Genomic DNA, 16,622 nt, shown 5'->3' with positions numbered 1-16,622 from the left:
TCACTTCACATGACCCTGGGACACTGTGACCATCATAAATATGAATCAGTTGCCAAGCATCTGACGGTAAATCACAAGACCCTGGAGATACTGCAACATTCCAGCTGATCGGCGCTTCTTCTGGGCTCAGCAGAAGCACTGGGATCAGTGCCGAGCTCTAGCTGGAGCCTGGCGCTGATCCTGGAGCTTCCACTGAGCTCTGACAGCCCCGAAGAAGTGCTGATCTTGGTGCTTCCGCTGAGTCCTGACAGCCCAGCAGCTCCAGCCATCTCTCGTTCAGGCTTGTGCAGTGCTGTCACTGGTTCAGCTCATTCCCCTCCCCCGCTACCACTTTTCTAGGATGTCCGCGTACCACCTGCCAGGTGCCAATGTACCACAGGTGGTACCCGTACCACTGGTTGAAAAGCCCTGATCTAGAGGGTAGCAAGGTGCCTTTCGAGGTATGGATGGATCACAAAAACCTAGAAGCACTGAAAACTCCCTACAAATTGTCCCTGAAACAAGTACAATGGGCGCAATACTTGAACCGTTTTAACTTCACCCTAAAGTACATACCGGGAGGAAAACACTTTTTAGCTGATGCTTTATCCAGACTGCCCTAATACAATAGCCAGCGTGAAGAGGTTAATGAAGCAATTATTTCCACTCCACAAACTGCTTCTCAACTCACGCAGAACATCTATCACTGAATATGCCATACAAATTCAAATCATTAGCAATATAGATATATCAAACTCACATTTGGAATGCAGCATTCTGGATAATTTCATTTCTTTTCTGGATGAGGCCAAAGCTTCTCCAGACCTTACCATTCATTCTGGGGGCAATTGGCAGGTTCTAGAAATAAAACCTCCAAGCCAAAAATGGTTTTAGATAATCTAATGGTGATCTGAGCTCCTAACAGGTTTGTTGTGTCCAGGAGGTTGAATTATTTCTGATTCAGAAGATTTATGAGAACTGCTAAACTACCTCCAGAGCAGCACATTCTGAAATTCTAAAGAGAAAACACAGAGTTCTAAAGAACATTCAGTTGCTGAATGGCTGAATTTCGCACAACCCAAATTAATAAAAATAAACATTTCATTTTTATAAATTCCAATAGCCCTACAAATAATATTTAAGAAGCAAAGAGATATGAATGTTCCTTAATAGCCACTTACAATCCTGAAGGCAAGCTGCTGATGTTGAAGCCAAAAGAATATTCAATAGCTTCTACTAGGACAAAATCAAACATCACTGATAGCATCCAGGAGCCCAGCAAAAATGACTGAAAAAATAAAAATAAAAATTCACAATCACAAACTATCCACCTTTTATAACTAAAAAAATCATTCATTAAAAATAATACAATGTTGAATAGGATGATTACCCATTTAGCATGCTCACAGAAAATGGACTCTACCCAAAGAACTAAATCTAAAGATACATTTATGTAGAGAAATTAGGATTACAAAGTTAGACTACACTATGCCAAACAAAGGTTTTGCAGCAGCATCCCAGAACTCACTACTGAACCTGCAGAGTTGAACGTTCAGGCTACTGATAAAATAAGAGCATTTCTATTACAGGAATCGTATCTGATTTTGCCTAATAATCAGTCATGTTAGGCAATGAGTCTTAATACTGCATTATCTGTGAACCACCAAGAGACCTTCAGGATTGGGGTGGGAAATAATGATGAGTTAATAAATATAAAGAGAATATAATAGCAACATTAATGGCATCAACATTTAAATCATCGGCTTGCCTCAGCCGCACTGAGTGACGAGGAATTGCCTTAGATCACATATAAAATATATGATATAATTAACGTATATAAATCACATGTTAAAAGTTGAATGTTAAAAGTTTATGATCTTTTGGGGTGCATTACTAGCACATGGCCCATGGACTGGATGTGCCTGATTTAAATTCTGGTGGATGGAATAAATTATAATGGCCCCTTAGCCGTTGATACAGCTCTTAGTGAAAAGAAGTCTCTCTGCTGTTTAAAGACCTTCAAATTAGGAACATGGAATGTCAATAGTTTAAATCTAAAGAAGCTGAACATCATTAAGGAATGAAAAAGGCTCAACAGTTGAAGTTCATTGGACTGGTTGTGACTTCTTCAACTTCGATGATCATATCGTATACTACTCCGGCAATGATACCATTGAAAGAAGAGGAGTGAGTTTCATACTGCATAAAAAAGTGGAAAGTTTTCAAGCAGCCAGCGATAGGATAATGGCAATACGTATCAATGGAAAACCTCGCAACATAACAATTCTGCAAGTTTACGCTCCCAGTGCGGACTCAACAGTAGAAAACATCAAAGAATTATATGCTGAAATTCAGGAAACCCTGAAACAAACGTCAAACAAAGACATTATTTATATCAGGGATCCCAACCTATGGTCTGAGGCCCGGTACCGGGTTGTGCTTGTTGGCCACTAGGCCCCGGGAATAGCTGGTGAGCCCCCCCAACTCACGGTAGCACTGCCGCGTGGGTACTAGCGGCCCCATTTGCGCATGTGTGGAGATGCAAGCACTGCCACCGGTCGCGTGGGTGCCAGTGACCCACTTGCGCATGTGTGCCAGCGTGCGCCATGGGTGCACTTGCGCATGAGCGCATGCTAGTACCGCCATTGTGTGCATGCCATTTGCGCATGCACATGTGGGACCACGTGCACGCATCTGGAAGAGGAAAGGTATCAGCTTCACAACCAAATACAGATTAGTTAATGCAATAATTTTCCCAATTGCTATTTATGGCTGAGAAATCTGGACTTTGAAAAAGGCACATAGGAGAAGGGTTGGTGCTTCTGAATTGTGGTGTTGGAGGTGATTATTATGTATCCCATGGACTGCAAAAATGACAAAAAAGTCCTAGACTGAAGCTCACCAAAAATATCACTTGAAGCCAAGATCACTAAACAGAGGCTGTCATACTTGGTCATGTCATGAGAGGTGACTCATGGAAAAGTCAGTCATGCTGGGAGTGATCAGAAAAAAGAGAAGGGCTGCCCTAGCACTCACTGGCTAGACACTATAAAAGATGACACTGGAATGACCATGAAGGATCTGAAGGAAGAGGTGCAAGACAGAGGGGCATGAACAGTGCTGATCCATAGAGTGACCGAGGGTCAGATACTACTGAATGGCTGATGACGACAATTTTCATTTTTTGGGAACTATAATTCTACAACCAGATATATGTTATGCATTAATTTCACATACAACACATAAGCTATCTGTGACTCTTCCACAGCATTCACAATGGAATGGAATGAACTGTCCAGGTAGTTTGCAAGCTTTAACAGTGTATCTACACCACACATGGCCCACATGCCGCATGTGGCCCTGGACAGCTAGTAATGTAGCCCCGCAAGATAACAAAGAAAAAAAAAGTTTATTTCCTTTATTTCCTAATGTATTTATATACATTAACTATATATTTTATATGTGACAACTCCTCTTGGCGCCTTGGCAAGCCAAACGTTGTACAACCATGATCTATACTGTTCACAAAATATTTAAGCAGCATATTATTTTGTTACATGCCATTTTCATCTAGTAATTAAAACCTTTAAAGCTAATTGAAGTATTTTAATGCTAATTAAAGAAAAAGGTAACAGTACTGCTTACAAATTGTAACAAATATATGGAATTAGCCTACAAAGTAGTTACAGCCCTGGCTTCAACTGATAAGCATAGCACAGCTTTGTAAAGAAGGCATCTGGGAAGCCTTGGGGGGGGGGGTCACAGGGAGGCTACAAAGTATAGTATCTGCATAAACTTTGACATCAGGCCAGGACCTAATAATAATAGTTAATAATCTAAGAAAATAATAATAATCTAGAGCCCCTGAAATTGGAGCACTCTACTCTGGCATGGAATCCACAAGAAGCAATTGAAACACATCAGAAATAGAGTGTGAAGCTCAACAAATGAGAGAGCTAGTCTTTTGAATATTTACGTCTACTCTCAAGGAAACAGCACTCTAAATAAGCGATACATGTTGGATGAGGATATATGTAACTCTGAAAACCTCAGAGCAAATTGCTCTGTTAGCTGAATTCTGTCCAGGTTCCTGAAGCCCAGGAGCTTTATCACTGATCTCTAAAGGTATCTTCTTGTGGATTTCTGCAAGATAGAATAGGAGCAGACCCAATTTATACAGTTCAGTGCATACTCATGCACTCACACAGGGAGTGCATCTTCAGCTGCTGCCTTAGAATAGAAATGGCCATTTATTCATTCAGGCTGCTACATACTACTCTATATATGTCAGTAGAGCCAAAACGGTTATAATACAGACAAACAGAAACAGTGAAAATATATGTATAACAGGGGTCCCCAATCCCCAGGCCTATTCAGAACTAGGCCACGCAAGAAGCGGGCCGGAGTGCAAGTGTGCGCAGCTCAACTCACTTGCAGTTGAGCTGTGTGGCATGCATGTACTGCTGGCCCACCGCCTGTGCAAATTGAGATGCATACCTGGGTGTGCACGGCCTGCCACTCACACCGTCTGGTTCCCCCCTGCCCCACAGCTGGGCTGCCAAGCTGCAGATATTACGGACCACTGATGTATAACATTATGTAAGTAATTCTCAACTTATGATGGTTCACTTAATGACAATCCAAATTAATGACAGCCTTGAAAAGGGTGCTTTACAATGTATAAAGCACTCCTGACTGTTGCACCACCTCTCTATGGTCACGTGATTGTGATCTGGGTGCTTAGCAATTTGTTTGCACTTATGACAGGTTGCTAAGCACCCCATGATCATGTGATCGCCATCAATGAGGAAGTCAAAGTCAAAGAAGATTGCAAGCTACTGCTGCCTGAAGAGCTTTGTGCCAAAATCCAAGCAGGTACAAGGCTGAAATCCTTTGGCAGGTAGCTCTTGCAGCCAGTCCCCAGGGCGAGAAGGAGCCAAAATCCAAGCAGGATTTTCATCCCATGACCAGAGAGGCAATGCAGTAAGCTAAGGAGTGCAGGGTGCCTCAGAGAGCCCAAGAGGTCCAGTATAGGCCATGTGCGAGTTTCTCTCTGCTCAGGGGCTGAAAATTCTGCTTGGATTTTAATAGGGAGGACTTTCAGCCTCTGAGCGGAGAGTTACTTGCTGGGCTCCCATAGTCTCCCTTACACCCAAGGGATCCCTATGTTCCTTATTTGTGACTCTTGTCTGCTTCATGACTTGCGAGATGATTTAATGATTGCAACTGTTGCATGAAGCAGTTATGTGTGACATCTCGCTTAACTGCTATGCTCTACAACCATGTTTTTGATCCCAGTTGTGTTGAGGACTATCTGTATTACAAAAAAAAATTATAAATACAGCATGGGTTCACTATCGTTTTGCTTACTCTACTACTTAAAAATGAATTTTCTAAATGGAAATATAAAAATGGCTCCCTAGAATTTTTGAATACCTTTTGTGATAAATACAGGAATAGGAAAAAGATAGACAAATAATGAATGTAAATATATAACTTATGAAATATGAGAACAAAACCAGAATATGAACTTACTGAAAATTTTCTACTGCCATATCGCCTTTCAAATATTCTGAAGTTGTAGATAAGTAAACTACTGCAGAAAGTGTCTTTAAGATCAAGACACACTGTTCGTCCACAGAGCAACCTCCAAATCTGAAAGATAATAAACAGTAGTCATAGTTTCCACTTGCATTTTATGGAAATTATTTAATATATAGCAGAAAAACTTTAGCAGCTGGGAGATGAACTTTAAAAAGGGGAGAGATGCAGCAGGCAGGATAATATTGCAATGACAGATGGGGGCAAGGTTTTCTACAAATTTCCTTCTGTATTTCTGAAGACAATGAAGTGTTACAATTAAATATAAGTTTAAACATTTTTTTATCCTGAAATGAGAGGAAGCTGCATCAGCATTTCTGGTGGTTTGGCACTGAAATTCAACCCCCCCCCCCATTTCTGTTAAGGGACAATAGGTAGATTCTACCTCCTGCCAACTCCAAAACATGTTTGTGTCATAATGAAACATGACAAAATGTAGCTTCCAAATGTCAACTACTCTTTTCCCTAAGCTATTTTACCAGAAGAAAGGGCATAATAGATTCTTTTCCTAATAACCTTCACTTTATAAATTATATAGTAACTGAAGTCACATTTTCCAGTTACAGTTCTACTCCATTTACCTAGTTCTTCCTACACTCCAAAAACCACCAGCCCATAGCACAGTAAAACATACAAGGTCACAACATGCTGTTAATAGATGTCAAAAAGAATCCTTCTAGCAAGGACACTGCTATTGTTGGAACAAGTATTACCTTTTATCTCCATTTAAAGATACAAGTAAATGAAGAATGTTAGCATGCTTCAGCTACCCAGGCTTTAAAGTGTGCTAAAGGTAGCTATAAATATTTTGTCCATGTTAATTTTTTTCCCCTCGTGAACCTAATATCAGATATCAGCTATTCATTTCGGACTAAGCTCCAGACCTATAATTTTTTCTCTCTCAATTAAAAACACAGCAGGGAAAGGGAACAGATCTCTGTCTGATATGAAACAAGGAGGACTTTCCCCCATTTGCTGTATACATCATTTTTCTTTCATCCAGGAAGTTAGGTCCAGCTGGGAAGAGAGCATGAAAGTAAAAAGAACCGCTATTGAGAGAAAAGCAGAAACTGGCACTAGGAAGACTCAAATTCCTCACCACTTCTTCACTCCATCATTTTCTAAACGCTTGGGACTTCTCCTTAAAGGCCCAAGTTATCACTGTCACAAATATCAATATAACTGCATTATCTCTATATTAATTTGAGGGTGGGAGAAAAAGAAAAATAAGAAGAACCCATAGCTCCATCCTTTCAGTTTTAATACACAACAAGGAATAAACTTCTTCCTTTCTCCCAAAAATGTGCCTGCAAATATACACTTATTGTTTAGGCCAAGAATTTTGCTGAAAAGACTGTCTGGAGCGGATCATAACCCCATGGATTTAGATGTATAGGGGGTGGTGTCCTGGGTTAAGAGATGCCACCTAGTATTATGTATAAAGCAAAACATCTAGCAGTATAACAACTGTCAACTCAAGTTCCACACATCTGAAATACACTTGGAGCAATTTGTTTTTCTCCACAGTTACCAGCATAACCTCTTTGGATGTAACCTATCACCTTTGAAAAAAAAGTTATCTGATTGTAATTGTAAAAGTTTTAACATAATACAAGTTAACTAATTGGTTAACAAAACTACGGTAATAAGAAAATAGAGACTTCCTCTTTCCCACATTGCAGCCACAACTAATTTCTCACATATCTACATTTTACATGAATGCTGCTCTGCTATTGGTTGTTGTATGGAGTGCTATATCATTCCAAATTTAAAGTTCAAAATATTCACACCACAGCTCACAATAAAATTTTTAAAGAACACTAGCCCCTATACAGCTTTTTTATGTTTATCCCACATCACAATATTATAAAGCAATTCCTGCTTACCTGAAATTCCTCTTTTACTGCTTGCAGATTGTAGATAAAGAACTTTTGATAATGCTGAAAGAGTAGAGCCAGCAGTAATGAGAAGATGCTTGGTATTATTAATAGACCCTTTGACAGGGGTGCTTTATCTTCAAAAGAAAACAAAATGCACACATATGCAATAAAGTTATAGTGAGGATTCTTAAAACAGTTTAAAAAGCAATCATGCTATGTACTTTTAAAAAATAGTTTTAAGATTATAATTAAATCTGTTAAGACTGCTAAAAGAACTTTCCAACTCATTTTACTCAAATTTTGGTTCAGGTTGTATAAACAAAACCAACTAGGTGCATGCAGAAACCACTTAATTCATTTTGAATGCTCAAACTAAGCAAAAAATGAGGTGGCATTTTAGGTTCTCTGGGAAAGTTTAGTTCAACCTGGTGTCTAAATCAAGAGAGTGACTGCAAGAAACAAAATTCCAGTCTCAACATTCTCTTTCTTTTCAATCAGATTGAAACACACAAGCAAGTTAGAGCTCTATAAAGTGTGCTAACAAAAAGCCTGATGTACTTTTAAAATATGATTTAAAGGAAAAGAAATTGCTTTCAATATTGTCATTTTAAGATAGATGACCCAATGTTCTTAGCATAACCATTTTTAAAAGCATTTTTTTAAATGCTCAGTCCAACAGCACACAGATGCACAGAATAGAAAGAGAAGAAACTTATTATCAAAGAGTGTTCTAATATAAGAATGAATTTCTATTCTTTCTATAAGATAAATGAATTGTTAGGTGAAATCAACCTGAGCTCTGAAAACAAAACAAAACAAAAGGATATTTACAATGGAGTAAATGTTATGTTTTTCCTTTTCTCCCAAATGTCCTCAATATCCATCTGAGATGCTGTAATTTAAATGAGGCAGATTGCTCTAACTAAGGCAAGGGATGTGACAGCACTATCTCGATAGTCTGTTTCCAAATATAAAAGGTAAAGGTTTCCCTGCACATGCGTGCTAGTCGTTTCTGACTCTAGGGGCCGGTGCTCATCTCCGTTTCAAAGCCGAAGAGCCAGCGCTTGTCCAAGGGCGTCTCCGTGGTCATGTGGCCGGCATGACTAGACGCCAAAGGCGCACGGAACGCTGTTACCTTCCCACCGTAGTGGTCCCTATTTTTCTACTGGCATTTTTACATGCTTTCGAACTGCTAGGTTAGTTACTTGTGGAAGTCAATGAGTGTCTTTGGGATTTTGAGAACATATTTTGGGAGCTCTTGCAAAATAACTGCCAGGGAAGGCTCACCTAATAACAAAAACACTGGGATTTTCCTTGCTATGCTATCAAGCAACACTGGATGTTCCCTATTACTTTAAGTTGTTTTGTTTTCATTTTTCTTAATTAGTGGCATTCCTTTGGGCAAAGCATTGGGTTATAGCCAGCTATTATTTCCATTTGTTAAGAATGCCTGGAAAGCTCCTTTGTGGGTTGGGGCATTTTTGTATATAATGAATATCTCAGCTTCCTTTTTTAATTAATTGGAAAGAAAAAGTAGCTTGTGGGATTTATATCTAATCATAGGCTTAATATGGAAGGTGAGATGAAATGATACGACATTCATATTAATTTCTACCATGAGTGCAATATTTTACTGATTTTACTGCTTTATTTATGCAGTAAATTACAGGTTAATTTTACTGCTTTATTTATGCATAACTTATGCTCTACCTATTACAAAGTGATTCTTATTTGGTGTTTTATTTCCTGTTACTTTATTAAAATAATTTTTGTTACCACACTGTACATAGAAGTATAAATGAGTTTAATAATTTATCCAAAATGCTGCAGTTTAACATTCTGATTGTTATATTCTAACCTCTTGTGCACACATTCCACATTCTACCCACTGAATAACTCAAATTCCACTCTCATATAAATGAAAGGGGCATAAATTCAACTTTAAAGTAACATTGATCCATTGTATAAATTAAACAACTGAATTAAAGAGCAGTGTCCTTTTGTTATAAAATCTCAAGATTAGGAAAACATTTTAAAATATGAGTACATGCCATTTTGAAAGATTTAAGAAATATTGCAATATACATTATAATTTTCTAGAATGGTATAATAAAGTGACAGTCTGGTAGAAAAATACTATTTAAACAACGCCTCTTAAAACTGCATCAATGTTAACAGTTCCAAGAGGAAAAAAACATTAACATTATTTAAGAAAGGATGTTTTGATATAGTATTAAGAGATCTAAATACAGATATTAATGAATAAACTCTACTTGACAATGTGTAAATTAAGTTATTCTTATTTTGCCCTTGTTTAGCCTTAGTGTAACACATGAACTAAGGTCTTGTACACTTTTCAACAAATCAGGATTAAACCAAGCTCTGCTCGTGGATATGAACATAGCACATGGTAAGCTGATATCCTCAGATAATATGTTATCTGCATCAACAAGCACTTTTTATAAAAGCACTTTAGCATCATGTATCAAGATTTTTTCAAATCTTCATGAATGCTTTTTTAATCTGGTCCAATTTAGATCACTATAAATACACTATAAGCACTGGGCTCATATATAATTCACTAACCATGCATCAACTTGAAGACATTCTATTTAGTAAACCACATTCTTATCTGAACATTGTGGTTTATTTTAGCTCAAGATAATTATCAAAAAAGGAAATATCAAACTGACCATTACTAAGTTCAACTAATTACCACACTGTAGAAATACAGCTGTTCTTTTTGTACAGAGCACTTAGCTTCTAATTTTTAACTTGCATTGTTAGCCACTTTCCACTTTTGCTTAGTTTACCTGGAGAATTGAACAGTGTACAACCAGCTCAAAGTTATTAGGTTCCTGAATTGTACAGTATCGTTTAACTGGGGAAAGGTGTTAGAACAGTTTCTTACCTGAACTGGCAGGTTTCTATATTTGTTCAACACACTGGCCTAGAAATAGTCCAGTTAAAGGTGTTGTGCAATTGTCCAGTGAGTCATGAAATGTAGTCACAGACTTTATTCACATACCACATTAAACTTTAAGGTAATCTGGTTTTGGCTTAATGTTTTGTGAACCCTGACACTGTGGTTTCTAAACCATAGTACATGGTTTAGTGTATTTATGCAAACATAGGAACTTATAGTGGCTTAAAACCATTGACTAGGTCAGACATGTCAAACTCGCGATGTCATGTGACGTTGCGCAACATTGGAGCTTTTTTGCCATTGCCGGCAATGGCTTCTGGATGACGCATCAGGCCTGCGGGCTGGGAGTCTGACACCCCTGGACTAGGCAATTTAATTAGGTCACAGTTAAAATTTATTTTAATCCCTGCTGGCCCAATCCTATGCATGATTGTTCAGAATACGTTTATTCAATAGAATTTATATCTGAAAAAACCCCCAGTAGTGTTGTTAACAAAAAGCTGAATTTGGTATCAATGGGATGATTATTCTGTATGGGTTTGTGCTCTCCAAGCAGAAGCAAGTTTGCAGTTTGAATGTACTCCCTAATCCCAGCTGTAAGTGGACTTTCAAGTAGCAGCTGTGATGAAGAGCATGTTTACACAATTATGATCAGAATGCCAAATGCAATCTTTCCCGAACCAGCCAGATTTAGCAGCAGTTATCCAGCCCTTGTTACCAACCAACTTGACTATAGCAATGCATGTGGAGCTTCCCTTGAAGCAGAACCAGAAAATTCAACTTGTGTAACTTCTAGGTTGCTGACAGATACAATATACGGGAAGCATATGATTCCCGTACTGAAAGATCTTCCTAGCAGTATCCATTCTGGTCTATAAGGCCTGACTATACAGCTTACGGACTGCCTATCTCTCCTACTAAAAACCTACTAGTAGAAGTAAAGATAGCCTTGTTGTTGCGAACTCCATTATTGGTATGCAAGAACAGGTTGCATAAGCAAGTCTGATTAGGAATTCTGGGGGTTGAAGTTCACATCTCTTAAAAGTTGCTAAGGTTGAGAAACCCTTAGGGTCACCCACTTGACTCTCAAAATTAGAAAGCTGGGTTAACCATATCTCTTCCACCAAGTGTTTGTTACTTAAATGATAGATTTTGATTGTAACTGTTCTGTTTACATTTTGCATTTTCCTGTTCCAAGCCACCTGGATGGTCACCGAGAGAAAAGATGGGGTACAGGTAGTCTTGAATTACAAGTTTGTTCAGTGTCTGCTCAAAATTACAACAGCACTGAAAAAGTGACTTATGACCCTTTTTCACACTTATGTTTATGTTTATGTTTATTGGACTTATATACCGCTCTTCTCCTGTAGGACTCAGGGCGGTTCACAAGGAATTTAAAATAACAATACAAATTACAAAAGTTAAGAACAATTAAAATAATTGAATTTAGTCCTTGAATAAAATAAAACCCCTGTTAAACTCCAATTAAAACCCAATTAAAATAAAATTACAATTAAAATTTTCAGTCCTGTCTGGAAAGCTCAAAGAGCCAGGTCTTCAGGTCCCGGCGGAATGAACGAAGGTCAGGGGCAGTCCTGAGCTCTACGGGCAGCTGGTTCCAAAGGGCAGGCGCACCCACAGAGAAGGCCCTCCCCCTGGGTGTTACCCGCCGGCAATCTTTTGCCGGCGGTACCCTGAGAAGGCCCTCCCTGTGGGAGCACACAGGACGAAGGGAGCTTGATGCCGGCAGCAGGTGTTCCCTCAAATATCCCGGACCCAAGCCATTTAGGGCTTTATAGGTCATCACCAGCACCTTGAATCTCACCCGGAGGGCAACTGGAAGCCAATGCAGCTCGCGGAGCAGAGGTGTTACATGGGAGTATCGGGAAACCCCCATCACAACTTGCACGGCTGCATTCTGCACCAGCTGAAGCCTCCGAGTGGTCCTCAAGGGCAGCCCCATGTAGAGAGCGTTGCAGTAGTCCAACCGGGAGGTCACGAGCGCATGAGTGACTGTGCGTAGGGCATCCCGGTCCAGATAGGGCCGCAACTGGCGCACCAGGCGAACCTGGTCAAAGGCCCCCCTGGTCACAGCTCCTATATGATCTTCAAAACTGAGCTGCGAATCCAGGAGGACGCCCAAGTTGCGAGCCCTATCAACGGGGGGGTAACACCTCACCCCCCATCATTAAAGGTGGAATAGACTGGTTAATCCGAGATGCCGGTACGCACAGCCACTCAGTCTTGGCAGGATTGAGACAAAGCCTGTTTCTCCCCATGCAGACCCGGACCGCATCCAGGCAACGGGAAATCACGGCGAGGGCATCGCTGGGTTGGTTCGGGGTGGAGAAAAAAAGTTGGGTATCATCAGTATACTGATGATACCCCACCCCGAAACCACGAATGATCTCGCCCAGCGGCTTCATATAGATGTTGAACAGGAGGGGAGAGAGAACCGACCCCTGAGGAACTCCACAAACAAGAGGCCTCGGGGCAGATCTCTGCCCTCCCGTCAACACCGACTGCGAGCGGCCCAGGAGATAGGAGGAGAACCACTGCAAAACAGCGCCTCCCACTCCCAACCCCGAGATGCCACAGTAGGATACCATGGTCGATGGTATCAAAAGCCGCTGAGAGATCTAATAGGACTAGGACAGAGGAACAACCCCTGTCCCGAGCCCGCCAGAGATCATTCACCAGTGCGACCAATGCCGTCTCCGTGCTGTACCCGGGCCTGAAGCCCGATTGGTACAGGTCAAGGTAATCAGTTTCCTCCAGGAACAGAGGAAGCTGATGCGCCACCACACTCTCAACAACCTTCACCAAAAAGCGAAGGTTGGAGACCGGACGATAGTTATTTAAAATCACTGGGTCCAGGGCAGGTTTCTTGAGAAGGGGCCTCACCACTGCCTCCTTCAAAGCGGCGGGGAAGACACCCTCACTCAGAGGCAGATATTACTGCCTGGAACCAGCTTCGTGTCTCCTCCCGAGCTGCATAAATCAGCCAGGAGGGACACGGGTCCAATAAACAGGTAGTGGAGCTCAGCCACCCCATAATCCTGACTGTTGCAGCATCCCCATGAGAATGTTATCACAATTCAGACGCTTGGCAACTGATTCATAATTATGACCGTTGTCCCAGGGTCATACAATCAAGTTTGCAACCTTCCAACAAGCAAAGTCAACGGGGAAGCCAGATTCACTTAACAACCAGGCTACTAATTTAACAACTGCAATGATTCACTTAGCAACTGTGGCAAGAGAAGTTGTAAAATGGGGCAAAACTCACTTAACAAATATGTCATTTAGCAACTTAAATTTTGGGCTCAGTTGTGGTCATAAGTCGAGAACTACCTGTAGTATAAATCCAATTAGAAAGAAGAAAAAGATAAGGAGCTATGTTTCTCTTTACTTGCAAGATTCACCCTGAGGGAAGACACAAAGCAAAATCCTAGCTGAAAGCATACAGCAAAGCTGAACGTACTGGCAAAAAAAAGAGAGACCTGCTTTATCTCTACTCAGATTAATTAAACCCAGGGGAGGATCCCCAAACTTCGCAACTTTTAAGACTTGTACACTTCAACTCCCAGAATTCCCCAGCCACTTTGGAAACCACCACCCCCACCCCCACCCCCTTAACCGCAAGAGCCGCTGGAGATAATATTCCTTAAGCCAGAGATCTCCAATCTTCGCAACGTTAAGACATAGACTTCAACTCCCAGAATTCCTCAGCCAGCCAGCATGGTATTCAACCTGCAACATAGCAGGCTGAGGAATTCTGGGAGTTGAAGTCCACAAGTCTTAAAGTTGCCAAGGTTTTTTTTGGGGGGGAGGAACCACTGCCCTAAACCGATTTGACTTTAAAGCCACATTCCTCCCCTGGCAGACGCTCCAGGACGCAGATTCAGCCTCGAAAGGGAGAGGTCGTTCCCAGAGCTAAGGAGAGAAAAGAGGAGCCGCCGCAACATGCCGCTCGGCTGCCGACCTTTTGGCCCGTGGCGCGGCCCCTCCTACCGGGCGGGCGAGGCGGGTGGGTACTTACACAGCCCGCTGGAGCCTGTGCTGGTGAACATGGTCCCTGGCAGGGAGGGGGGCAAGCGGTTGCCTGGGCGACGCGCCCGGCCTCAGGAGAGCAGCCGCTCCGCTGAATCCCCTCCGGAGGCCGAGCAGCCTCGGCGACGGCTGGGCCTGGAGCTCCTGCTAAGGCGGCCGGGATGGGTCAAAGCCGACAGGGCAGGGGGAGCCCCGCACAGCGCCCCCTGCCGGAGCCGCCGCTTCGTCCTCTTCCCGGACGCGTAAGGCCGGGATTTGTCTCGATTCTGCAGGACTCCGTCTAAATTGGGAGAAGAGGGTTTTTTTGTTTCTTTGTTTGTTTTGGGGGGAGCGGATTGAAGTAAGCCTAGCAGAGCTCAATAGGAATACCGGCCTGTTTCGAAAGGCCCAGGGGACCATCCCGTCGAGTCTTACTGGAGACTCTGCAGAGTCGCCCATGGTCGTTTCCTTGGCAATGGCAGTGCTGCGGAGGGGCCGGCTGTTGTTTCCGTTCTGTCTTCCCCGGCTAGTCCACATGCCTGGGCTTCCCTGGTGATCCTAGATTCGAGGAGTCGTCCCTTGTGACCCTGCACAGTATTCAAGGTCAGCTGGATGCTGCCATCTGCTGCAGAACTGCAGTCTTGGAAGTTAAGGTGCAACCCTCTGTGCCTATTTGCGGCCCTAATTAATATCTCTTTTGACACTTGCAGACAAAACCTGAACTGTGGATGTGGTTGCAAGGTCATTTGGGTGCAGCCAGGGAACTCTGGGAATTGAGATCCACCTGTCTTAAAAGTTTCCAAGATTGAGAAACACTGCTGTAAAGTACAGGAAGTCCTCGACTTAAGACCGCAACTGAACCTAAAATTTCTGTTAAGTGAGACGTTAAGTGAGTTTTATTATTATTATTTATTTATTATTATTTATTATATTTTTATACCGCCCTTCTCCCGAAGGACTCAGGGCGGTGTACAGGGCAATAAATATAAAAGCAGAATACAAAAGTTAAAAAACGATTAAATATAGTGCCCAAATTTAAAACAATAATTAAAAACATATTAAAACCCCTGCCCTAACCCATCAAACCAGGTCGGATTGCTCAAATAAATAGGTTTTTAGATCGCGCCGGAAGGAGCGAAGGTCAGGGGCCATCCGGAACTCAACCGGCAAGCGGTTCCACAGGTCTGGCGCACCCACAGAGAACGCCCTCCCCCTGGGGGACACCAATCAGCATTCTTTGATCGGAGGCACCCTGAGGAGGCCCTCTCTGTGGGAGCGCACTGGACGGAGGGAAGTTGACACTGGCCGCAGGTGTTGCCGTAGGTAATCCGGACCCATGCCATGTAGGGCTTTGTAAGTCATTACCAACACCTTGAATCTCACCCGGAGGACAACCGGCAGCCAATGCAGTTCACGGAGCAAAGGTGTAACATACCCCATTTTACAACCTTTCTGGCCACAGTTGTTAAGTAAATCACTGCAGTTGTTAAGTTAGTAAACCAGCTGTTAAGTGAAACTGGCTTCCCCATTGACTTTGATTGTCAGAAGATTGCAAAAGATAATAATATGACTCTGGGGCACAGCAACTGTCATAAACTTGAACCAGCTGCCAAGTATCTGAATTTTGATTACATGTCCATGGGGATGCTGCAAAGGTTGTAACTGTGAAAAATGGTCATAAATCACTTTATTCAGTGCCCTTGTAACTTTCAATGGTCACTGAATGAACTGTTGTAGGGCTTAATCACTTAATGTGTTATGGGCAGCCTATAGCTCTTGAGCTTCTGAAGTGTGCTAATGGCCAAAATGGAGATTCCTGTCTGTGTTAATTATGAGTAAGGGAAACACAGATTAGTCAAACTGGGCTGCAAAATGACATTTGTTTGCTATGTCTCAGTAAAGAATTGAAATCATCACGTGCACAAATTTTCATGCCACAATTCATAAATATCTCCCATTTTTAATATAGGTATATACAGTTTACCTTCTCTTAAGCTGTCATAGCAGGGCAATATTATGACAGGTATCGAGGCATGATATAACTGCTCCCTCTTTCTTAGGACTCCATGTGTTCTTTGTTAAAAACCAACAAAAGACATCTAAACTGGTAAAATTAATGCATGCCTCAAAGAAAAATAAATATTAATTATTGGAATGAAAGAGGATAATTGCAATAATGGTTTGTAACAATTCACTGTAACATG

At 41.7% G+C, this 16,622-nt stretch overlaps 1 protein-coding gene across 1 annotated transcript in view; it reads right to left on the bottom strand.

Annotated features, from left to right (window-relative positions):
* Positions 1-14,591, bottom strand: part of UBAC2 (UBA domain containing 2) — a 111,464-nt gene extending 96,873 nt beyond the window's left edge. The window contains exons 1-4 of the mRNA XM_083361721.1: positions 14,429-14,591; positions 7,467-7,594; positions 5,515-5,634; positions 1,161-1,267 (exon numbers count right to left, since the gene is read on the bottom strand). Of these exons, the coding sequence (XP_083217847.1) occupies positions 1,161-1,267; positions 5,515-5,634; positions 7,467-7,594; positions 14,429-14,459 (386 nt within the window). The 5' untranslated portion in view covers positions 14,460-14,591. The remainder of the gene's footprint in view (positions 1-1,160; positions 1,268-5,514; positions 5,635-7,466; positions 7,595-14,428) is intronic.
* Positions 14,592-16,622: the final 2,031 nt, after the last annotated feature.

This window comes from Vipera ursinii, assembly GCF_947247035.1.
Source record: "Vipera ursinii genome assembly, chromosome: 4".
NCBI lineage: Eukaryota > Metazoa > Chordata > Lepidosauria > Squamata > Viperidae > Vipera > Vipera ursinii.
Note: the sequence above shows the minus strand (reverse complement) of the source record. Positions and strands in the feature narration are given on the sequence as shown.